The following is a 23,134-nucleotide window of genomic DNA, read 5'->3' as shown; positions in this document are numbered from 1 at the left end:
CAGTAGTCTTTTACCACCGTCTTGCCATCAAGAGCGTCTTCACACTTTGGTCGCTCCAGAGCAGGCATGGGAAGGACAGGGTTGATGCCAGCTGCGCTTCCCTATTCCGGGTTATCATTGCTGACATAATCTTAGGGTGGGAGGTAGAGAAATTCTTTCAGAAATACACCTCTTCAGCAAAGGCCCGAATGTAAAAGAAGAAATAAAAAATACTTTGGAAATAAACTGCAAAGTCTACTAGACAAAAACTAAAAGGCAACAACAACAACAACAAAAAAAAAAACTCGCCTTTGCTTGCTTTCAAGGAGAACTTTGAGAAAAAAGCCTGCTCTCAGGCTTGAACACGGGAGAGCTCCCCCTCCCACACACACACACATATTTCCTGTGTTTCTCCTCTTGCATTAATAGTGTGACAAAGAAAATTGTGGTCTATGCACCCAGCAAGCTATTGGTCTGCTTGCTTTTTCGTATCAAGGGACTCTTTTGCCCACTAAATTCCTTCATGTTAAATAAGAAGAGGTAATTTTCAGACATTAAATTTAGATTAACTCATGATTTGGCAATAAAGCATGCTTCATCACTTAATACATATGTCCTCACTCAAGTGAAAACTATCAGAGGAAAAAAAGATTTTTTGAAGTCAAGTAGTACAGTGTTACCAAATATACTGTAATGGGAAATAATGACCATATAATGAGATATTTGTTTTTTTCAAACTCAAAAGAATTACACAAAATAAAGAAAAACTAATCTTTTAAGAGATATTCCCTAAAATTGGGTCAGAAAACTTTGCCTTCCTTTGTCAGCAGTGATATAAACCAAGGAAATCCTTCCTGATACTAAATTATTTAACAAGATTTCATAGGACAGCAAAGTGCACTAGAAGACATTCAGCTGAAATTAAGAATGCTTACTGATTTACTGTGCCCAAACTGCCAAGAGTAGGTCAAAACTGTTCAAAACATTTGGTATATTCACAGAGCTTTCTCAAGTATGTAGCTTCCCACAGAAAATTTATATTAGGAGAACAGGAGCTGAGCTGGACATAATCATCCTTGCAAACAGGTCAACTACATTTCTCTAGCATTTTTAAAAGTGTCAAAAGGCAAAGTGATGCTTCTGTTTCTGGGCTGACATTAGCTGCTGTTTTCTCAGGCATGAAGATGAGCTCAGTGGGGTCAGCTGGAACCGTCTTGGGTTTGTTTCAAAAAGCCAGTGTGAACGAGGATGAAGTATTCCTTTCAAGGAGATGAGAACTGCAACTCCCCTGTAATCTGAGCACTAATGCATTGGCTTTGGCTATTCATTTTCTAACTGAAAGATTGGCAGCCTCTCTGCCCCGAGAGGTTCTGCAGTCTCCATCCTTTGAGGTTTTCAAGACCCAACGGGATAAAGCCCTGAGTAACTTGATCTGATCTCATAACTGACCCTGCTTGGAGCAGGAGGTTGGACTAGAGACCTCCTTAAGTCCCTTCCGACCTGAATTATTCTATGATTCTATTATTTCATCAATTTTACATCTGCTGTTTTATCAGTCTTTGGCTTTTTTTCAGATATCAACTTGATGACTACAGTCATCAACGAGTAGGGTTAGGAAGTGTATTTTTTACAAAGCATACCAAGAAAAAATATTGCAAGCTTATCTACTTTGTATGACTGAGACATATGACCCAGTCAGAAAGAGATAAAAATCTCTTCATGAGATGAAAATAACTTTACAAAGAAAATTGTTAGAAATGGGGAGAAATTTTAAGTCTTTAGAAATATATATCAAGGGCCTATATGCATCTGCAAAACACCCTGGAATAGCAAAATAACTAACGAAATACATTTATAACACTACAGTCTGCAGTGTCCTGCATAATGGCTGGGATGACTTCTGGGCATAGTCTCCACTGGTTGCAAGCTTATATATCATACAGTCTAAGCTGTTCCTTCATGTCTCCTTCAGACATCTCTCCAAATGTGTCACTTTTTTCCTTCATGAGCCTGAAGATGGCAGCCAGCTGGTCTCTCTGAACCCTGTCAAGAAGAAAAGGAGAAGTAGGAAAAGCTAGTCCCCAGAAGGCACTTTGAGCAAGAACATCATGGTCAAACGAAACATGAAGCCAAAGACAGTCATTTTACAAGCCCTGTTGACTGCAGGAAATCTGCCCACGTGAGATGAGAAAGAGATAGCCTTGGGTTCTTCTTCCACCCCCTCCTATCTAGCCAATCATCCTGCGCTTTTCTCTACAATTCTTTTAATGTGGAGATAAAACTGACTGCTTTGACACCAGCTTTGCAATTTCTTAGGGCTTATCTACGCTCAGAGTTTCAGGATTACTCCACATGTGGAATTTTGTAAGACCATCATGTCCCAATTTAGCAGACTCTATAGCAAAACTAGATTAAGGCTGATCAGCACATTGTACTTCCATTCTGGAATGAGATTGTGTAGATACAGAGTAATTCAGGAATAGCTATTAAATTTTAAATGTATACTCTACCTGAAAACTAGAGACTAGACTTCCTTCCAGTGTAGACATGCCTTTAAATCAGCCACTGGAAGATAAGATCATAGAGAGAAAACTGCTTTGATTCAAGGGTTCATCTGCCAATGTCAAATAGTGAGATGTGCTCATGTAGCCAGTCAAGCAATAGGATGATCAATATATGGGCATACTCTGGCCAGTGGATCATCTAATTCGGACTTCTAGTCTTACTAGGTGATTAACCTTTCCTTTCTCCCCATAATAGATCTTATGCCCAGCCAATACATTTTGCCCAAACCTGAAGAAGTTAATCATTGCTGTATGTCCTGTAGCACAAAGTATCTGTCACAGGGCTTTATCGTTCATACAGCAACTGATCATCACTCAGGGATACAGAAAGGTGGGCAGCACAGGAATGTCATTCATTCTGAAGTACCTAACTGTCCTTAGCTCAAGAAATGATGCAGCTGTCTACAAAACAGTAGTTTGGGGTAAAATGAAGATATACTGTGGTTCCAGTCAGGGCTGACTCTGGGCTGGAATGTTCTCACTACAAGGCACCCATATGATTGGGAACAGATTGCAACATTGCCTACCACAGTTCATAACCAACTGTCCTGTGTGAGATTAAAAGAATTAATTAGGTTTTGGTGCTTTGTGATTGTAACAAGGGAGGAATAATTTCTATTACTTCAAAGGCTGTCTTTTTGAGGGGCTTTGCTGCAATGGTCCAGCAACACAAAGCACAGATCTGCAGCAGTTCTAGCTCCTCCTGCTTCTTTAGCATCTCTGGCCTTGGGATGAGTACTCCCCTGGGCAGAAAATTCAGACTCTGACTTTTACTTCTGCATAGTCATTCTACCAAGAGTCTTCTCCCCCCATTACAGCCAGCTTCCTGCATAGCACTTTAATATGCTGTGATTAATCCATTTAAAAGCATACCATTAGTTAACTTGGAGTAGTTTTCCTGTGAGTCCTATGTGGATAAGCTATTAGCTGTTCCAGTAACAGGAGTAGTGGAAATATCTATAGACAGGCAAAACCAGGGCACATTCTTTGTTTGAAAAAAGGGAGTGCATCAAAATCAACTGCACCAAGAACAAGATCAGGGAAGGAGAAAGTCAGGAATGAGCAGAGGAGCCTTCATGTGCTGAGCTCCAGATGAGTGGGGCTTTGCATTTCCCCCTCTCCTGGGCTCAGCCTTAGCAGGAGCAGGAACAAGCTGTCTTTTCAGCCCCATCACAGTAAGCAGGCGATTGTGGAGGAAAGCAAGCAGAATCTGATAGAAAAAAGCTGATTTGCCAGTGATTTTCTATTACAATTAAAATGCAATTGTCTTAAGGCACAGCATATCCTGACAATGATGTAGGATCTTTTGGTTGTGAAAGCTCTGGTCACAGGCTGTTAGCTGCCTGGATTTGTCTCTTCTATACTTTTTGTGTTCACCCAGAACACATCAGACTGCCCTTTCCAGACCAGAGGAAGGGAAGCACAGTCATTATTGATCAATATTTTATTTTAAACTATCACTGGGCACCAGAGGGCACATTTCCTGTCTGGTATGGAGAAAGTCAATACACAGCTTTGCTTCACACGTCTGAAATCCCTGCCAGCTGGGAATGCTCCACACAGGTCTGCATCCCTCCCTCCTTATTTCACAGACATTAACACCACAGAAATCTTCAGTTCCCCAAAGGCCTGCTTCTTTCACACCTCACCTCCAAAATCAAGATCACAGACAGTATTCACTCTGATTTTTCTTTTTGCCAACATCAATGCATTTCGGCTGTCCCTTGACAGAAATAATGTTAAACATCATGACTGTGTGTTTAAAAACAGAAATAGAAAAGAGCTGCTACTACTGTTAAATATTTCTCTGTGCTACACAGTCTACAACAAGGAGAGAGGAAAACAAAGATAAATGGAGAAATGAGCCTGGGAAGTAAGAGTAAGATATCAAAAACATGATAGTGATTTCAACAAGGAGCTTCTCCTTTCAAAGGTGACCTTGTAAAACAACTTTGTAGTGCTCTGGGTTTTACTTTCTTAATGGTTTCAGATCAAACCTACCTGACTGACAAGTAAAATCAGCATGATTCTTCCTGTAAGTGCTGTCCCCAAAATAACTTGGATTCAGGAGGTCAAATAGGATTTTACTTATTGCTGACAAAATAGATTAATTCGAGATTACAAAAGCAGCCTAATTCTTGTTGATAGACAATTGCACTTGCCTACTTAACTCCCGTAGCCTCTTTTAGACATTTCAGCCCCAAACTTCTATGATTACTTGGCAGTTTGGGGCAGTGAGTCATACGTATATTAAAGCAGATTTGCATTTCAGGAACTGCTGAGTGTCCACATTCTTGGCAGCTGAAATCCTGGGTAGAGGCTCCACATTTGGGAATTTTGCTAACTTTGCCGCCGTCAAACAGGACCAAAATCCTGCTGCAATAGTGCATCACTTCAGCAGAGTTAAGGGAAAAACAACCCAAACCATAAAACCTGGCTTTCGCTGCTGGTCTGACTACTCTTAAGGAAGTGGAGCCACTTATAGGGTAAAAGGCATGTGAAGGCAAAATGTACCTCTAACCTAAACTCCAGATTTTCAACACAAATCTCTTGAGGAAGAAATTACAAGCTGCTAGAAGCAGGGAGAACAAGCACAAACCAAATAAACTATTCAAAGGTTTATTGGACCAAACAAAGGCAATTTTTACAGATTCAAGCCACTAGAATTACAGTCCTTTGTATAAGAGCCACCATCAGATACAAAACAAACAAACAAAACAAACAAAAGTAAAAAATACCCAGACAGCCAGTTGAGTTGAAGAAATAGTTTGACTTGCTGCCACTAGCAAAAAATCTGGACTCAGCTATAGACTTTGCTCGATGTACATATTGCCATGTAACTTACTTAAACACAATGTATATAAGGCATTCTTTGCATAGTTAGGTGCTTGGGACACAGAATCAGCCAGCCAGCACCAAGGGGAGACTGAGCGGCTGTACCAGTGGGGAAGTTCAAGCAGAGGGTCCTGATGTGTCCAAATTCATATGCAAACCACTAAATACACTAGTGGTTGTTGGCTGGGGAGGGGCAACCCAGCCTCTGCTAAAGCTGAAGCCTCCTGCTGTTCTTTAAATGAGCCCTTTTATTAAGAGTTTGCCAACCTCGGGCGCTGAAAGGGACAACCAAGTACAAGGTTTCAAGTATTGTCTGTACAGGAATTAAAGAGAGAGAGAAAAAAAAAAGCAGCCTCCTGCGTTTCTGATATGTTTGAAGCTTTAGCCAAGAGGCAGTTGTCCTGCAGTGAGAGAAAGAAGCTCTGAAGGACACATCCCCGCCCAGCCTAGTGTTTCTAAAACATTGCTAGAGGACTTGAGCCTTCTTGCCGTATGGATACATCTTGCAGACCAGCTGGTCTGATCTGAAACCTGCTTTCCCTGAAGCAGATATATATGTCCAGCCAAATTTATCTTCTATATATGACAGACCTGAGGAGAGATGCAGAGCTCTGGCTCCAGTGGACAAATCACAGGACTAGTAAAAGAAGAGGGCAATGGAACAGCAAGCAGCAGAGGAAGGGGTAGGGTATCTCTTCCAGGACTCCCACAATCTCATCCTGAGCCAGAGGGAACCCATGATACTGTTGCTACCTCCTCAAGTCTCTCCCATTGGGAACTGGAGTAGGGAAAAGTGTGAATCCAGATATGAACAGTGGCCAAAGTGCGGTCTCCTAAACCTCCACCACAAGCAGAACAGCTAAACTATCAATACTCATCACTTCTTGAGTCTTCCCTCTATCTAAAGGATCAGCTCTCTGCTAAAATAACTACAGAAACAAGATTAGAGTCATTCCAGCTATGATCTGCCACCCCTCACTTTGATCCCACTTTGTCCTTCCACCCCTCGGCATAAAACAGTGCTATACAATGTTTGAAATCGTAGGCAGTTCTCACCCACCCCCAACAATAAAGAGGAGTTTGGCCCTGGGAAGAAATGGGTTGACAGTCTGGTAAAAGGTCCAGGCAGGTGTGGGAGAACAGCTATGATTCACCCACCCCGCTAAAGAAACACAAATTTCACAGCTGGGCTATACATGGTGATGAATACAACTAATAGACTTGCTGCATAATTAGCGTCCAACTTAGGTTCTGCTTGAGGGAGGGGGAGGAAGGTTTGTCTCCTAGGACATCCCAGCCCCCCCCCCCCAAACACAACTCAAGTCACTGCGTGGGCCCAGCCCCAGTCCATGGAGGTACACAACAGGATCTCCTCAAACTTGATACCACAGGAGTTTTGAAGAACTCAACTTCAGACCAAGAGGGGGGTCCCAAGTTTTGAGGGTTTATGTATTTCTCTTATGGGTGTGTTTTGGTTGGTTTTGGTATTTCTCTCAAGCCTTTAAAGATGCCAAGGGATGCCTTTAGGAGGAGGCTAGGGACAACTTCATATAGTCTTCAGTTCTGCAAAGAGAAACAGGGAGAGAAGAGAAATCATTTCAGTCATTTCACCCCTCAGGTTTGTTTCATTATTATTCACATAAATGAGCAGAGGAAAACTCACTGTGGGAGGGGAAGGCAAGGCAACTTCCCACATCAGGGCAGAACAAGCCACTGTTTGCAATCCTCATGCTTCTAAGATCTTTTGTTTCATCAACTGCAGCAAGATAGTCTAAGCCCAAAGAGGTGTAAATCCTCTCACCTGCTACCAAACCTAAGCCACAACCCTTCTGCCACACCAAGGACAGCTGAGGAAGCCTAGCTAATTGGCAACCTTCTTTAGCTCCCGAGGTTACTGCCTTATTGTCCTATGAGCTCCTCCTTGGGCTGCCAGCCTACTTCTCCAGCCCAGTTTCCTCCTCCCACCTGCAGGCAGATAAGCCAGGACCAAGCACTGATTTCATTGTGCAGCAAACCTGAACAGGTTCACCTTTCTAAACCTTTCTACAGATGTGTCTGTTCCTATCTATGGTTCTTCCTTCTTCCCTATCCTCAGGGCTTCCTTTCAATGGTAGGCTCTCCCAATATCCCAGGGAATGAGGATGAGACTCAATAAAAACTTATTTTATGGATGGACACATCTAGGCACTCCCTGAGGTCTTGCAGCATATTCTAAGCAGTGCCAAGGCTAAAAGATTGGGTCATCTGTTCTCAGCTTGAATGCTTCAGATGCTGTGCCATCCAAAAACCTGCCAGTAGGTAGGGCAGCTTCCCATGGACACAGAGACCTGCATTAATGCAGAGGAAAGCCACCTGAATGCTTACAAACACATGCAGATGCACCCAAAAAACATAATTTGCCTTGATGACAACAGGATTCACAGTCCCTAATACCTGAGCCCCATTTGAAAGACACCTGCTCACAATTTGAGTCAAAGCAGACCCTTGTACCATCAACACGGGCACTGGGCTCCCCATCCGTGGTGGATTTGGGAACCTGCAATGGCTATAGCATGAAGGCATGTAACAGCCCCATTCCTTGGTTACCACTCTGCAAAAGGTTCCCCTTTCCAGTGGCTTCAAAGTATGCTCTGCAACCCGGATCCCGGATGGGAGGTGCAAGGTGAAGCATCACATAGGATGGGGTTACTCAAGCAATGCTGAGGAGGCCAGTGGCCAGTCAGTTAGGACAAAGAAAAGAAATTCTCTGGAGTGGATAATCACTCTGTGCGATTCACAGTGCTGAGGATCGGATCATCCCGCTCAAGCCACGCAGGCATAATCAGATTTCACGCGCGAGGGCATAAGCTCGTTGCCGCAAGGGCCCAGAAGGAGAGCTCCCTTCCAGCGGACTGCTGTTGGAGCAGGGAGGGATGGAGGATGTCAGGGAGGGCACATGGGGCTCAGCTGCAGCTTGCAGCCCCTCTGTTGGGACACTCACCTGCAGGACAGGGCCAGGCAGACCATGGAGGTGAAATATCTTAAACCAAGCATGAACTTAATGGAGGATGTCTGTCAGAGAAATAAATTCCCCATCTGCACAGCAGGGCCACTCCCCTTCTGCTCCTGGAGTACGCTGTGAGGGGGATTACACTGCAGAGCACAAGGCAGTCAATCACTAGGGAATTTGGGGCCATCTAAGCACCCCCCGGATGAGAAACTCTGGCATTGGCAAGTATACATGCTCCCATGAAGCCTGGAAGACCTAATTAGCTCAGGATGGAGGTGGAGATCAGCAAGCCACTACTATCCTTAGGTTTTTCCTCCTTTCCTTCACCTTGGACTATGAAATCAGCCTGGTCGGAGCTTTCCCCCTGTGGCACATGAATCAAATCATTTCAGGATCTTCTTTGCTGGAGGCCCATATCCTCTTTTCAGATACAGATTATGCAAATATCTGCTCTGTCTCCAGCTGAGGCCCAAGTCAGTAGCTCACACAAACCGATGCCTAGCTGACAAAACATACGAGGAACAACCAGAGAACAAGAACACCTGCCCTTCCCTTAAGTTATAAGCGATACTCAGACACTGAAGATCTTGGAAGACCATGCTTCGTCATGGTCTTGCTGTCAGAGGAATGAGAGGCAGTGGGGGACCATACAAGAGCCTTCAGGCCCCTTCCACCAGGAAACCCCAGAGCAGCCCTGACACACCATGTCTAGATCCCTGGATTTCATCTCTCAGCTGACAGCTGAGCTCTGCAGCAGCCTCCTTCCTGAGGATAGGGCAATGTGGTAGGAATGTGAAGACCACCAATTCAAGAAGTGTGAGGTAACAGGCCTCTGCTGCTGCAGTCATTGGAAGGGACTTCTTGCAAGAAGAGGAGTTCAGATTGCAGTTCCTCCTCTGTTTGACAGTGGTACCGCCAGTGTGGATGGAAATGAGGTGTCCCTCCAAAGGCCTCAGAAGCATCCTTCTCACTCTTGACTCTGCAGTGGCATTGGCAGAAGGGCAGGAGTTTCCTGCCTTTGAGAGCAAACGGTGTCCCAGCACTGGCAAATGTGGCAGGCAGGTAGCATTCCCATGTGTTTGTCCCTCTCACATGCAAAATCCACAGCAGGTCAGAAAATCCTGTAGCTCATCCACCGACCATGGTTTTCCAGAGGAGCCTTAGCACTCTTCCAGGAGAAGGTCCCAGAGCATCTTGCTCTACTACTTATGCCTTTTCAGAAACTGTTTCACTCAGGAAGCTGATTTTTAGAAGTGTGGAGCATTCTCAGCTCCTTGCCTGGCAGAGGGAGCTTCTTGGGAACGTCAGTTCTTGGGTCTGAAATCCAGGCAAGGATGGCAGATAGCAACCTAACTCCAGACTCTACTCACTCCAGACAGCCTAGGATTGACCCTTGAGGATCAAGAAAAGGCTCCAAGAGCTGGGCAGACTTAGCAGAGGGTTGTCAAGCTGTCCTCAGGCAGCTCCCTCCCATCTTATTGCTGGATAGTCCCATCACCACCACTTCCCCTTTCTTTACCCTTGGGATAGCTATCATCTCATTTTTGGTAGTGACCATAATCCAGTCTTGTCCAGGAACTATGTATTGCAGGAAGAATTTGAAGAAAGACATACTGAATCTGAGCTTTCTCTGTGGTCCCAAAAGTGTGGGCCATTTGCTCCAGCCAACAGGTAAAACATGAAGAGAAGATTTAAATGCAGAAGAGGGAAAGACAGTCAAAGCTTAAAAAAAGAGAAGAGCAGGGAGAGTGAAAGGTACCAAAAGGCGCTTTTATCAATACAAATCCAAAGTTCCTCCTGTGGGACAGAAAAGTTAAAAGGTACCTATGGTTTTGGGGATATACCTATTGCTGCTAAGAAGCAGTAGGAAAGCAGCCAAGGTTGCCAGAACATATATGATTTGGGAGCACAAGTCCCAACACTTTGGCACCTGTATCAGGATAGCGGTACATGAGGCATAGGTGGGGTCAGGGACTGCAGTGCCAGCCACCCACCAAGCTGAGCTTCCCCTCGGCTGCTTCAAAGGAGTGTGGCAAAAGCCTTCCACATTTTCCAGCTATGGCAGCTACAGCCACAAGAGCCATAGCACAGCCAGGGAAGTGGTTCAAGTTTTCTGCAGGCACAGCTGAGTTGAGAGGCTGCGAGTCTTTCCTTCCATCATGTTCCCATCCCTTCACAACACTCCTGAAAATCCCCCAAACCAGCCAGTGCCGTAGCAGAGGGGAAAGCCATAGACAGGCCAGCCTGCACTTTTTTCTGTCCCTTGGTGCTTGCGCTCCAGCTCACTTACTCACTACCAGTTGACACACAGCCTGGTATTTTGCCCAGCTTCCATGCAGCCCTTGGCCATGGGGAAACGGCGAGAGAGCCAGTTCCAGGCTCCCAGTGAGTAAGCAGATAGAGAATGGCAAGCTGCCCATGCCGCACAGAATTAAGCAGAAGCAAATGAAGACAAGTTGAGAGCACTGGGTGAGGGAAACATGGAGAAGCAGCCACAAGCTGGGACAATTCAGGACCTGAGCCAAAAGAAAAAACCTGGGAGCTCAAAGTGGAGTTGTCAGAGATTCATGACCTGCAAAGGCTACTGGTGAGCTTGCAAAAATTTCCTCTCTGGGATAGGAGAGTTGCACATGGAGAGGACAGAATGGGAAGGGACTTCCTGGTCACCCCCTCCCCTGCATCTCTGAGGGAGGCATCCTCAGCTGCTCTGAGATTAAAGCTGCTGGGCACTCATGACTATCAGGTACTCTATAAATAGGGACAGAGCTCAACTCCACTGACGTCTTGTGGTCAGAGGATACCTTCTCTGGGGACATGGTGGAGGCAAGGACCAGCATTGGGCCATCAGGAGACTTGCTCCTCACACAAGCAGGGCTTGGTGCCCACACAGGGAGAGCTCAGTGGTGACCCCAGACGTAGCAGACCTGAAGAGCCCCATGGTCCTAGTCTTTGTGGTCCCCTGCTGCTATTCCTCCTCCCTCAGCCCAGGACGACTATTGTGCTGCAGAAGATGAAAAGCAAACAAATAAAAAAAAAAAAACAAAGAAAGCCCAAACTTACCAGCTTCCCTCATCCAAAAGAAGCACCATGCTGGACAGGACAGGACAGGACAGCAAAGCTGCTGGGTTGCGAGTGAGGGTTAGCAGCAGGGAAGGAAGGAGAAAGAGACCCAGAGCCCATGCTACACAAAGGGAAGAGCAAGCGAGCGAGCCAGGGGTATGTGATGGCGATGCAGGGGGTGGACAAGGACAGATGCCGATGAAGAGCTCTCCCAAAATGCAACCTCCCCCAGCCTAGTCCATCCAGTTATTTTTGGAGCGCCAGTAGTGGAGGTGTTTGAAATAGGTCAAAGTCTGTCAACATGGTCATTAAACCCCTGCAGCTGTTTCCTACCCTTGCGTGCTCCAGAGTTGTCAGCGCAAGCATTGTCTAGTTCAAAACTGAATTTCAGCAGGATTCTCCCTAAAGCACAGCTGCGTCCCCATTTTGATCCAGGATGTCTGGTAGGACAGGGAAAGGTCTTTTCTCTCCGCTTTTCCTTGGAGTCAGGGGTAGTCTAGGGCACACTGCCTTGCTGAAAATCCAAGATCCAGGCCTGGGTTTATTCAGGCGCCTTGTAACAAAGGTGCTCTTCTGAATCCAGCTGGGGAGAAGGCATTGCTAAACTACACCCAAGAACTGGGTTGACATCTATACCCATCCCATTTTCTTGTCTGAATTCCAATCTGCAATTCAGCCCCAGGCTTAAATTTAGCCTAGATTAAAGTACTGTTTTCTCACCCCACTCAAGGCTGGCCACAGGAAGACAGGAGATAATCGGGAATCAGGAAGAGAATTTGTTTCTGAATTCAGTCAGCTGAATATGGGAACAGAGCCCATTAGCCAAGGGAACTGTCCTTTTCCTCCATCTTACAGAAGCTGGACTGTGGTCTGGGCATCACCTCATCCACGAGTTCACTGGCTCCATCCCACGAATGGACCTGCAAACAGTGGAGTGTGTATGAGCAGTTTGGTGCCATTTGCTTGATCCTGCTCAATGGGTCTGTGAGGCACAGCAGAGGGTGTCCGGACCCTCAGCACTGCCAGCCACTGGGACAGGATTTTGTCCAGCTCTGGAGATGACAGGGATTTCTTCCTCTTGCAGCCAGGCCATGCAGGCTCAGTGGCTTTCCTGACCTTCTTCCGTAGCTCTCCCTTTCCACTCCACTCCCAGTGCTAGTTAGGGTGTACAAAACCACAATTTTTTCTCCCCAAAATGTATGGAGCAAATATGTGGCCCCTGCCTAGTGCTGCAGCCCACTCAGGGATGAGAAGCATCTCAGTGGCTTCACGATGGCCAGCGAAGGTGAACATTCAGGAAACACAGCTGTGGGCCCTTTCTCTCACCCCAGAGATTCACCTCTATCTCCTACCCACAGGGCTGCTTCTAGCTTTCCACCCTTACCTCCTCCTAAAGCACAGAATTAAGAGAGAGGACAGAGAGAAGAGACCTTTCCACAGACCATCACATAGGATCAACTCTCCTTTCTCCTGTCCCAGGAAGAGTAGCCAGCACAGAGCACAGACAGCTCGACCCCTTGGCATTACCAAGGCCAACCAAGACATGGGCAGGACCCATTCTGCTCCATGGAAAGAAAGATCTGAAAGCAAAGGCCCAAGCGAATCACTCCTCAATTGTTTTCTCTTTAGTAAAAGTGCAGCCTTGTTGCAGTTGTCATGGCTTGAAAAAGTCCTAAAAATTTTCCCTGCTAACTGAAAGAAAAAAAAAATCACTGACCACTTTCAAACCTTGAAAGAGGCTTGAAAAGCAGCTGGCACAGACCACTTCAATCCATCCATGAAAGCCAGGTCCTGAAGGCATACTGAGAAGCTCTTCCTCTTCCTCTCCCATCTGCACAGAGGTGCCCCAGCCAGTGCAGCATCACCGAGTGGTCAGCAGTTACAGACTATATCTTGTGCCTATACAACTCCTCCCTAGCTGAACCAGGGCAAGCTGCACTGTTACAAGTCAAGTTTGTCAGTCTGAGACGGTGCTTTGCAGTATGGTAGCTACAGCTGACAATGGATGGCCAAAAGCCTCAGGTGCAGAGGAGAAGGATTTGGGAAATAATGCTGTGCTGGCTTGACTAAAAGCTGCATCCTTCCCCTGCACCCTTCCCTTTCCTGCCCAGACTATTTTTCTTCCCCAAGGGAGCAAACAATACGTGCTTCTGTTCTGAAACTACTAGTAATCTACCAGGTGTGATCAAGCATAGCTATAACCCAAGCAGATACACTTGCCAACCACAGCTACTGCCCTTCCTCCTTACAGAGAAGTCCCTCTATTTTTTAAGACTCAAGTAACCAGAGGCAGGAAGTTGCATCACTTAGTAAAGGTCACATTTCTTCTCCTTTTCATCCAGATTTAGCCTCTGTTGGAAGCCACAAGACTTCAGCAAATGGTAGCCAAGACAACCACAGCTTTTGGAGTGATGCAGATTAGAGCCAAATGGGTTTTTGGTTAAATAACCCATTCTACTGCCCATCTGTCCACTCCTGCCTGAAGTCCAGTATATCTTCCTGGAAAAAGCAAGTAAATCTTTCAACAGCAGCTCCAAAATCAGTAGTCTGCAGATTAAAAGCTATGGACTGTTGATGACATGTACGATCATAGGTAGCCTCCAGGGGATCTGGAAGGGTCATTGGATTTTTGGGAATTGTTGTTTCCAAGCTGTTTCACCAAAGTACCTGCTGGTCTAAGGGAAAACTGGAGGGCTAACAGTGCTAGGCTAAAAGCAAATACAAAGCTTGTCTCTGAACTTAGGCTACACACCTTAGGACTAACTTCTATCAGCTCACTGCGTGGCCCCAATTTTCCAAATCAGAAAATTGGAGTGGTCTTGGCAATGTCTAACCTCAAGCATCCACATGGAAGAGGTAAGCATACAAATGTGAGAGACCTCATTCCCCCAGGTCCTTTTGGAGTGCTCATGGAAGGGGAGATGAAGGCAGAGGGGAGCAGACTCATTAATCTGTTATGAGGAGGGAAGAGGGAAGGAGGTTGTGAAGGAGGTGGGTCAGGTGGTCAACTGCAGCTCAGAAACAAACCCTCCCTCAGGAAAAGAAACCCAAAAGCAAAAGACACATTAGCAGATGTTATCAGTGGTACCACTATTTCTAAGAAACATCATATCCTTACCAAAAAGATTTGCAAGAATGTTTGTGGCCGAGGACCTAAGGTACTTGCTACAGAGATGTGAAATCAGAGGTCAGCTCAATCCTGCAACATAAAGGTGGCAAACCTGGGTCACAGCAGAACAGCAGCACAGTCGGGTTGCAGGAGAGCGGTGGGTGCATGAAGTTGGGGAGAGGAATGGGACCACGGAGGGAGCGAGGTGCAGGACAGAGCTCAGCTCGCCCAGTGAGCGCCTTACCTGGCAGCAGCCCTGCACCCTTACACCACCTCTGAGGCCTGGAAGGAAAAGTTGCTGATGCCATAGGAAAGATTCAAGGCAGAGGGAAATAAGCCAGCAACAAAACAAGACAAAAAAAATCCACAAAGTTGCCTTAAAGAAACAAACAACACAAATACAGAACAGAGACAAAAAAAAAGAGAGAGAGAGAGAGAGAATAGTAGGAAAAAAAAAAAAAAAGGCCTGCCAATGGCCCTTAGCCACAGAAGGTTGCTGAGAGCTTCAGAAGAGACCCCAAGGCAACCAAGCTGTCTTTAAGTCTGACGCAAACAGTTGCATCCTGGGACTGCTCCAGACTGACATGAGACTGGGAGGTCCCATGTGCCTGGGAAGGGTCCACCACCACCCTCAGGCCCCAGTCCAGAGCATGACATATCAGTCCCACTGCTGTCCATCACCAGCCTCTTGCCAGAGTCCCCCCAGGCTGAAAGCAGGAGCATTTATTGCCACAGAGGAACCATCCTGAGGCCCTGCAGGACTCCTGGCCTTGACACCTTAAGCAGCAATTGCTCAGCTGGCTTGGAGGGAGGCACTGGTGGGAAAGGGCTGGTCTGAATTTGTGTGTTCCAGGTAGATTTTTGTATCAGTGCACAGCAGGGTCCATAAAAGTGATTCCCACTGAGCCCTGTGGGTTTCTTTCACGTTCACTCAGTTCATTGCACTGCCACCCTCTCCGAGTGAAAACATAACGAAGCTAACAGACCTGCTTAGTGTTTTACAAGTTAGGGACTTCAGGTACAATAAAGACAAACCAAAAGGAAGAGGGCAAACCACATCTTTCCTGATGCTAGAAATGCAGAGTCAACCCAGCAGCAGCCAGATCTCCTTTCAGCTGCTGACCCCAGAGCTCACAGCCCTTGCAAATCTTTGCTCCTAGCAGTGCTATAAGGCAGGTGAAGCCTGAGATGCCAGGATAGCTGGGAGCCTCGAAGCCAGGGCAGAAAGGGAAGCCGTTGCTTGACATGAAAGTCATACAGGTTCAATGTGGAGAGAAATGCCGCGGGCTGCTGGCTCAGCTAGTTAAAGCAGCCTGCATAGAGCCTGCACGGCCCCCTGAGCTCACTCCAGGAATAAGCTAGCTCGTTTCAGCACCAGCCCCAGTGCCTCCACACCGTACTACTGCCTGCGGTGTAGGCACGGCACTCGGTGTGAAGCACAGCCCTTCGAGGCAGCCATGGCTTTGACACACAGCAGGGTGGTTCCAACAGGGACAAATGAGGCTCCCCCACAGGCTCCTAATGCCCCAGCATCGAAGCAACAATAGATATTTGCCAGGGTTTCTGTCAAGCCATGGATCATCTGGCAAAGCTAGTCTTTTCCTACACCCCAGTAGCATCCGACTCAGGCTTGCTGGCTTCCTTCTTGAGGAGCTCGTTCACTAGTGGAACAGGACATAGGGCTTTTGCAGCAGGGATAGGATGGTCTGTAGGCTACTAGAAGGTGATAGGCTCACGTGCAGCTTCTTCGCTCTCTCCAGGTGGAAACACTATCCCTTGCTGTCTGGCCCCAGAGGAAAGCTGTCAGGATGACTACCTTGAAATCACTGGCTCCTTCCAAGAAAGATTAGTTCAGAGGGGAAAAGCCATGGCAAAAATCCTCCCTACTCAGTCTTGCAACTGCTCCACTAGCAAGCAAATCTTTTTTTTGGCAGGCTTCTGGATTTATGTTTTAGCCCTGCACAGCCCTTCTGGGTGGGTTCAGGATGGGGTTGAAGGGGAAAGAGACTTTCTTTGCTCTGAGAAGCTCTTTTGGAAAGGTCTCTCAGGTCCAAGATTTGCTAGCTAACACTCACACTTCCCATGTTTTGAGCTCATGGGAATACAGCAGGCCTCACTTGCTACCCCACAACCCTCTGAGGAGGGAAGGCTGAGAGGGAAGGCTGAGATCTGCCTACTGCACTGCCCTTGCACACAGCCATGCAGAGAAACTCCAGTTTGCCCAGCCTCCAACACCCGATAGCCAGAAGTACAACGGCCTTGAAGCAAGGCTTGCCTAGCAGGAGAGCACCTGATCCAGGGACGAGATACAATCCCCCTGTCCTTGCCTTCACCCTGCTGTACTCAAATTTCCCCTTCATCTGTGTTAAGCCTTTATATCATGCAGGTTGCCATGGTATCCAAACCACAGTATCAAATGTAAGGGGCCACAAATTTCCCCAAATCATGTCAGAAGGTGGTCACCACAGGGTGGAGAATCAGGTCCCTCAGCCCTTCTACAAGGACAGTCAGGGAGGGTACAGCCTCTGCCTGCAGTTACCCAGGGGAAGAAAGCTGTCTCCAAACCAGGGAAGCTGGAGGCAGCACCTCCTAGGCTTACCTTGAGTTTCCACTAGGAAATCAGTTCTCTGCAGCTTTCCCAAAGAGAAGGGTTGGGAGCCGCACACGTCTGCTTGGGAACAGCCTGCCACAGAGCCTGTCTGTAGGGAAAAGCCCTCATACACAGAGTCTGTGGTCTCCAGTTTAGCATGGGCTTAGGGTGCCCATGGGCTGAAGGACTCTGGGTGCCCATGGGCTGAAGGACTCCCTCTGCACTGTACAGAGCCCACACTGCCACGTGAAAAGGGTCACTGCGCACTGACAGCACCGATCAGCTTCAGAAAGGGTTTTGCAGCTCAAGGTGCAAGGTTAGGGTTGATTTTCCTGGTATAGGCTGGGAAGTGGGAATTCTTGAGTTAGAAAGTTGGTCTTTGGTAACAGGGCAGGCACTTCCTTCAGGCAGAGCTCAAGCTCAGAGGTAAACCTTAGAGATTTCTCAGCAAATAAGTGGAAATGGATAATCTTTTTTATCTGCTGGGCACTTTATACAGCATAACCTCACCAACAATTGCATCTGAGAAGCCAGCCCTGGGTACAGACATTCCCAGCCTTCCCCAGACATAGTGAACTCAAAGCTCTGCAATCATTCACTTTGTTCCAGTGAGCTGAGCTATAACCACATCCTTGGTTTGGGGGCCATCCACAAGGTAAAGGAAGAGGAAGTGCTAGAAGCTAGAGATGGTCATCAACAGATGTAAATCAGCAGACTGCTTATGGGATTGGAGGAATTACATCAACTTGCATCAGCTTGGAAATTTGGTCTAAGCATGCAGGGAAGGAGTTTGAACAGCTCCACAGGAATCTATGGCCACTGTGTCTCCATCTCCTAAATCAGCATTTCTTCTATTTGTTCTCACATCTTCCTGGGTGGGAGAGGACTGTTGTGATAAGATATTGGACCAAGTCTCCCAAGGTAATTTGGGGAGAGAGAGACCTAAACACACTCAACTGCTTCAAGAGGATGCCAACATGATGGTGTTGGGCAAGAAGCAAAAGGAAGCTCAACTTACCTTTGTTCTTCCTCAAGTTCTTCTTTGGTCATCATTGACTTGTACTGATTTCCCCTCAGCTTTCCAGGACTGTACTTAAAGGAGAAGGTCTCATCTGCAGCTGGAGAGCAAAAGAAAAAGGGAGGAAGAGACGAAGAAGAGCAGGAGAGAATGTGAGCCAGAGAGCAGGCACTGCAGACCAACGACAAACTGCAATGGGCTCACTCCCTTGAACTGCTTGCTGACCCCTCCTCCCAAGGACACACCGCAGATGCTATGCCATCCCAGCAGACTCCATCACAGTTGGGTCCACAGTCTCCTGGAGACCAAGGCATTTGCTGGCTGGAGAGGACAGCAGGAGTCCTGGCTGCAGCTAGCATTGGAAACTCCCAAGGCTGTGAAAGTTTTACTAGTGTGAGGACTGCTGTGCATGATGGGCTCTGTTCGGACACAAGTAAATCCTAAAGCATGGAAACCATGTGCTATTTCTCTGCCTGGACTCAGAGTCTTGCAGGTCCATCTTGTCTTATCAAGATGTGCTAATCCTGCTCTGATTAGCTTGCAACATTTACTGCTTTTTCCTGCTCCAGACATCAATTCCTCCTCTCTCCCCCTCCTCATCCGGGGCCCTTTCCCATGCTTTTGGGTGCTACAAGCAGAGCTGCCACAAGCCACACAGCCCCTGTCAGCTCCATCTGCTCTCTCTGCAGCCTAACCTTTCAAACTGCAGCCTTTGTCAAAGCTTGTGAAGAAAGGAGGTTGCCACACTGCAAATCCTGGGGCTGAAAACAGAAGTGAGCCAAAGCCACCCCGACAGCACCAACCACAGCTGTGCCCAAGTCTCTCTCTGTGTCACATCAGCTGACAGACCTGAAGAGGAATGGGCCTCCTTCTTTCAGCACGGGTGTTCTCCTCCACACTCCCACCCACCTCCGACTCTTCAGCCTCAGCCCCGTGCTAATTAGAGTGCTGAAGCTCACGGACTCTGAGCCAAAGCTGATCCTTTTCCAATCGGATTTTGTTACAGCACTATTTGCTTTTAAAAATCTCTCCTCTGGTTTATCTTCCTGCAGATGGGCAGGAAACAACAGGAGTGGAGGTCAACCCAAAGGGCAGCCCAGGAAGAGCGGATTCTCTGAGTAGTTGCCTTTACTGGTTATCTGTGGGCTGTTTATCTGTGAACCTTTATCTCCCAAGGACTGCAGGACTGGGCTGCCTCACATCAAGCCATCTAGCATTGCCGTTTCCATATCCACATAGAAACATCTGCTGTTTCCACAGAATCTCTGGATCCTAGGAGCCCCGGAACTACTTCCAAGGGGTCCACAGAAGACGAATCGTATCTTATTGTCTGCATGTACTTGAACAGTTGTTTGTTATCCACAAACTAAATATCTAAGATGATAGCTCCAGGCACCAGCAAAACCCCAAAGGTGGTCTTCTGTGTCAGGAGAGAAAGCTCCAACTTGTATGTAACCTATGGACCCTTCCTCTGTCCTAAGCTACCCGAGAAGCTGCTTCCAGACCACACCACAGCTATGGCAGGCACCACATTCAAGGATGTCTTTCCTGCTCCACCTGCCCTACTGAAAAAACGCACCACAGCCTCTCTCATTCTCCCCTTTTCACATCCAGAAGGGCTCAGCATCAATTACTTCTCTTTATTTTCCTGCTCACACTGTCCTTAAGGATTTTCTCCCCCTCTCAAGGGTTAACCGCTTGATTTAGAGACTTCTCCAATCCCAAGCTCACTCATGTACTGCTGCAGCCAAAACTTCACAGGCCTGCGGGATTCCCACGCAATCGGCAAGTCAGAGCCCCATTTTGTAGGTGGGGAAACTTGAGATCTTGAAAACAAGCTGCAAAGGTTGCACAGCCAGGTACAGGACCGGGGTGTCCCAGAGGCTGCAAGGTCATTGCCGCAGGAGTCCGAGGAAGTGAGTCAATGTACAAAACATGCTTGGCATCCAGTGTGACATGATGTTAGCGGGTTGTGAGCAGTTAAGGCTAGAGATTTCACAGACATCTCCTCCCTGCAGATAACAACATTTCCTCCCTTCTTCTCTACAGCTCCCATGCATCACTGGTCCTGGGGAGCTTCCCTGTGAATTCCTAATGGATCAGTAACCGACCTGGAACATTTCTCTAATCCTAAAACGCTGTCTGGCCTCCTAAGGGAAAAACAAGGCTAACCCTTTCCTCAACACCTTTATAAGCATCCAAACGCAAGCACCCCAGCCCTTGGACCCCGTCCCTGAATGCTCAACTCGGCCATATCCCGCTTCCCTCGGTGGAAACCCCCACCGCCACCACCACCAGCAGACAAACAAGTCTGGCCAGCTGGAAACAAGCAGTAATGTTGCAGCTTATCAGCTCCTCGAGGTGGCTCTGAAAGTGCACTGAAAAAAAACTCAGCTGGCTGCTGCTTCGGGAGATATTAAGAGGAGAAAAAAAGAAAAGAGGGTGTAACATCCTGTTTCTTACCCTGATGCAGACCGGGAGCCATTTTATTACCTTTGCATAGCTTTCCTGATACCAAGGACAATTAAGATCGTTTCCCTCACGTGGTTTTCTGCCAAGTAAATTGAGATTTGGGATTTTGCCTGTCCAAAAAAAGGGCAGTTTAATTGCCACTCCACCAGAAAAGAATAAACAAAGGAGGAGGAGAGGAGGCTACCTATTTCACTGCCCACATGCTGCAGTTAAAAAGGAGCCAGCATGCAGCTTTTTAAAACCACTGGCTGTTTATTAAGCTCAGGAACTTTCTTTGCAGACTGAAAACAAATGGAAAATGGGAGGCAGGATTTTCACGTGGGCTACAAAAACAGTGCAGAAGTATGAGGTGACCTACTTATTCAGAGCCTCAGCAAGTTAATATTAAAGAAAACATTTGTCTTTCATCTTTCTCCCTGCATTGCAAGTGCCTGACCCCAGGCTTGCAGGATAACATTTGAGCAGGCAGCATCTCCAAGGGGGAAAGCGCCCTTTGGAGCTTGCCTATGCCCCCCATGCATGCTCCAGCACACCCTGGCAGCACAGTAAATACCTGCCACCTCCCCACCAATTCCTATTTAATCCTTACTGCCCAAAAAGGGTGGAGAAGACTGCTTTTGTGGTTTGGCCACAGCAGCAGCAGCAGCCAAGATGCCTGGGCTCCACTCCTGGCACAGTAACAGACTGCTTGGGTAATCACCAAAATCTCCGCTTGAGCTGAGGGGAATATCTGCTCAGGGACTCCAACAGATGCAGATCTGTGGTGGTGAGAGGTCCCTACTGGGTCAGGACCTACATAACGCATAGGAGACACGGTAGAGGAAGGACAGAGATTGACCCCTTGCAATCCAAACTGAGGCATCGTTTTATCCAGTCCCACTGAAACATCTAAGAAATGCTCTAAATAATTTAGGAGAGGAATTGGTGTGCGGCAGATGCCTAGGGAAGACTCTGGGCTAGCCATGACCCATGGCCAAGGCCATCATCTCACCCTGAACCATAGCCACATCAGGATGATGCACAGTGGTGCTGTAGCAGTCCCAGAAACCAGCTTTCCCAGGAGCTGAGCAGCCCCCGGGCCACCTCCCTGAGCTCCTCTTGCCTCACGCTCATGTCTCCAAAACGGGGCAGGCGCTCCTCCAACCTCGTGGGCACGGCACCAGGATTAAAGTTTGCTTCTCTACAGTATTAGGCGTAATCCTCCTGAGCCAGGGGATTGCCACACGGCGCCTTAAAAAGGGCAGGTGGAAAGTGGGGCAGGGAAGGGGGAACACCCCAAGCTCTTGCTGCTCCCATCTCCCCGCGGCCACCCCGAAGCAGGGGCCCTCCGGGATGTCCCAGCATCTCTAAGGCTGCTCAGGAGGACAGAGTCCCCTTTGGACGTGCTCTTGCTTGTCACCATCTGTTTCATTTTCTTAGGAACACAGTTGTCGTCCCAATTAGTCAATTAATCATTTTCCAATCAAGTAATTGACTAATCAGTTAAACATGGCTCTGGCTAAAGCCCCTAGAGATCTTCCTGGATGCAAGCAAGGAGCTTTTTGGGCAGCTTCACCACAAAGCCAAGCCACAAGCCTTCCCCATGGCAAAAGGCCCAAGGATGCGGCAAAATGTGAGGGGGAGGCAAAAAGGGGCTGCTCTTGGGGAAGGAGGACGAGGAAGAGCCGTCCCAGGCATGGCGCGTGTGGGGCTGACGTGCCACGAAGCACCCGGAGGGATGGGGAGAGCAGGGCAGGGGCTGCTACTCGCCCACCCCAGCTCCGGGCTCCTGGCCAGGTCTCTGCTGGCAGCCCACCTCGTCCCCACGCGGGGCAGCCAGGCCGCTGATGCCACCACCGCTACATCTCGCTGGCACGAGGAGCACCCGGGTCCGCGGCTCCACCGGCGGGAGGAGGCAGAGCCCCAGCGTCGGCCGCTGCGGGGGCTGATCGCGGGCCGCTTCTCCTCCCGGCGCTGGGCCGAGCGGCTCCCGGGCTCTCCTGTCTGGGGGCTCGTGCGTATAGACGGTGACGGCCTCACGACGGCTCCCCAGGGCAGGGCCGGACCCCGCTACCTGGCCTGCGAGGCATGGCGCTCTTCACGCCTGGCCTCCCTGACCTCTCTCCCTCTGCCAGCCGTGGCAGCTGGGGAATTAAAACAGCAGCAGTTTTCCTGCCCTGCGCACCCGCTCGCCCCGTCTCCCCTCTGCCAGGCCCTGCCACCAGCGGGGAGAGAAGTGCACCCTCCGGTTGCTTGCAAGGGCCCCAGGGGGTTGCTTCTGCCCGTATTTCCCTTTCATTTTGGGACCTCGGTCCCCCTCCTCTGCATTGCCTGGAGGAAGGAGACCATCTCCAAGCACTCGAGGGCTTCAGCCCCTCAGGCTCGCCTGCATCCTCCCTGCAAGCTGCCGTCTCGTCTGCCACTCACCATCCTCATCCTCCGGCTCTTTCACCACCAGCTTCTCGTTTTCTGAGTCTGGATCTTCCTCCTGGAGGGAGTTAAAAACAGAGGAGCCATGAGGATAAGGCACTGCACCAAG

At 48.2% G+C, this 23,134-nt stretch overlaps 1 protein-coding gene across 1 annotated transcript; it reads right to left on the bottom strand.

The window, feature by feature from the left end:
* Positions 1–649: 649 nt before the first annotated feature.
* MXRA7 (matrix remodeling associated 7) lies at positions 650–23,134 on the bottom strand (the record flags this gene model as incomplete). The annotated part of the gene is made up of 3 exons (XM_085304744.1): positions 650–2,022; positions 18,145–18,244; positions 23,023–23,134. Coding segments are annotated over 3 exons (327 nt in total), but the record flags the coding sequence as incomplete, so codon positions are not given.

The sequence above is a fragment of the Rhea americana genome, unplaced genomic scaffold (assembly GCF_003343005.1).
Source record: "Rhea americana isolate MKP2758 unplaced genomic scaffold, rheAme1 scaffold_21, whole genome shotgun sequence".
In the NCBI taxonomy this organism is placed as follows: domain Eukaryota; kingdom Metazoa; phylum Chordata; class Aves; order Rheiformes; family Rheidae; genus Rhea; species Rhea americana.
Note: the sequence above shows the minus strand (reverse complement) of the source record. Positions and strands in the feature narration are given on the sequence as shown.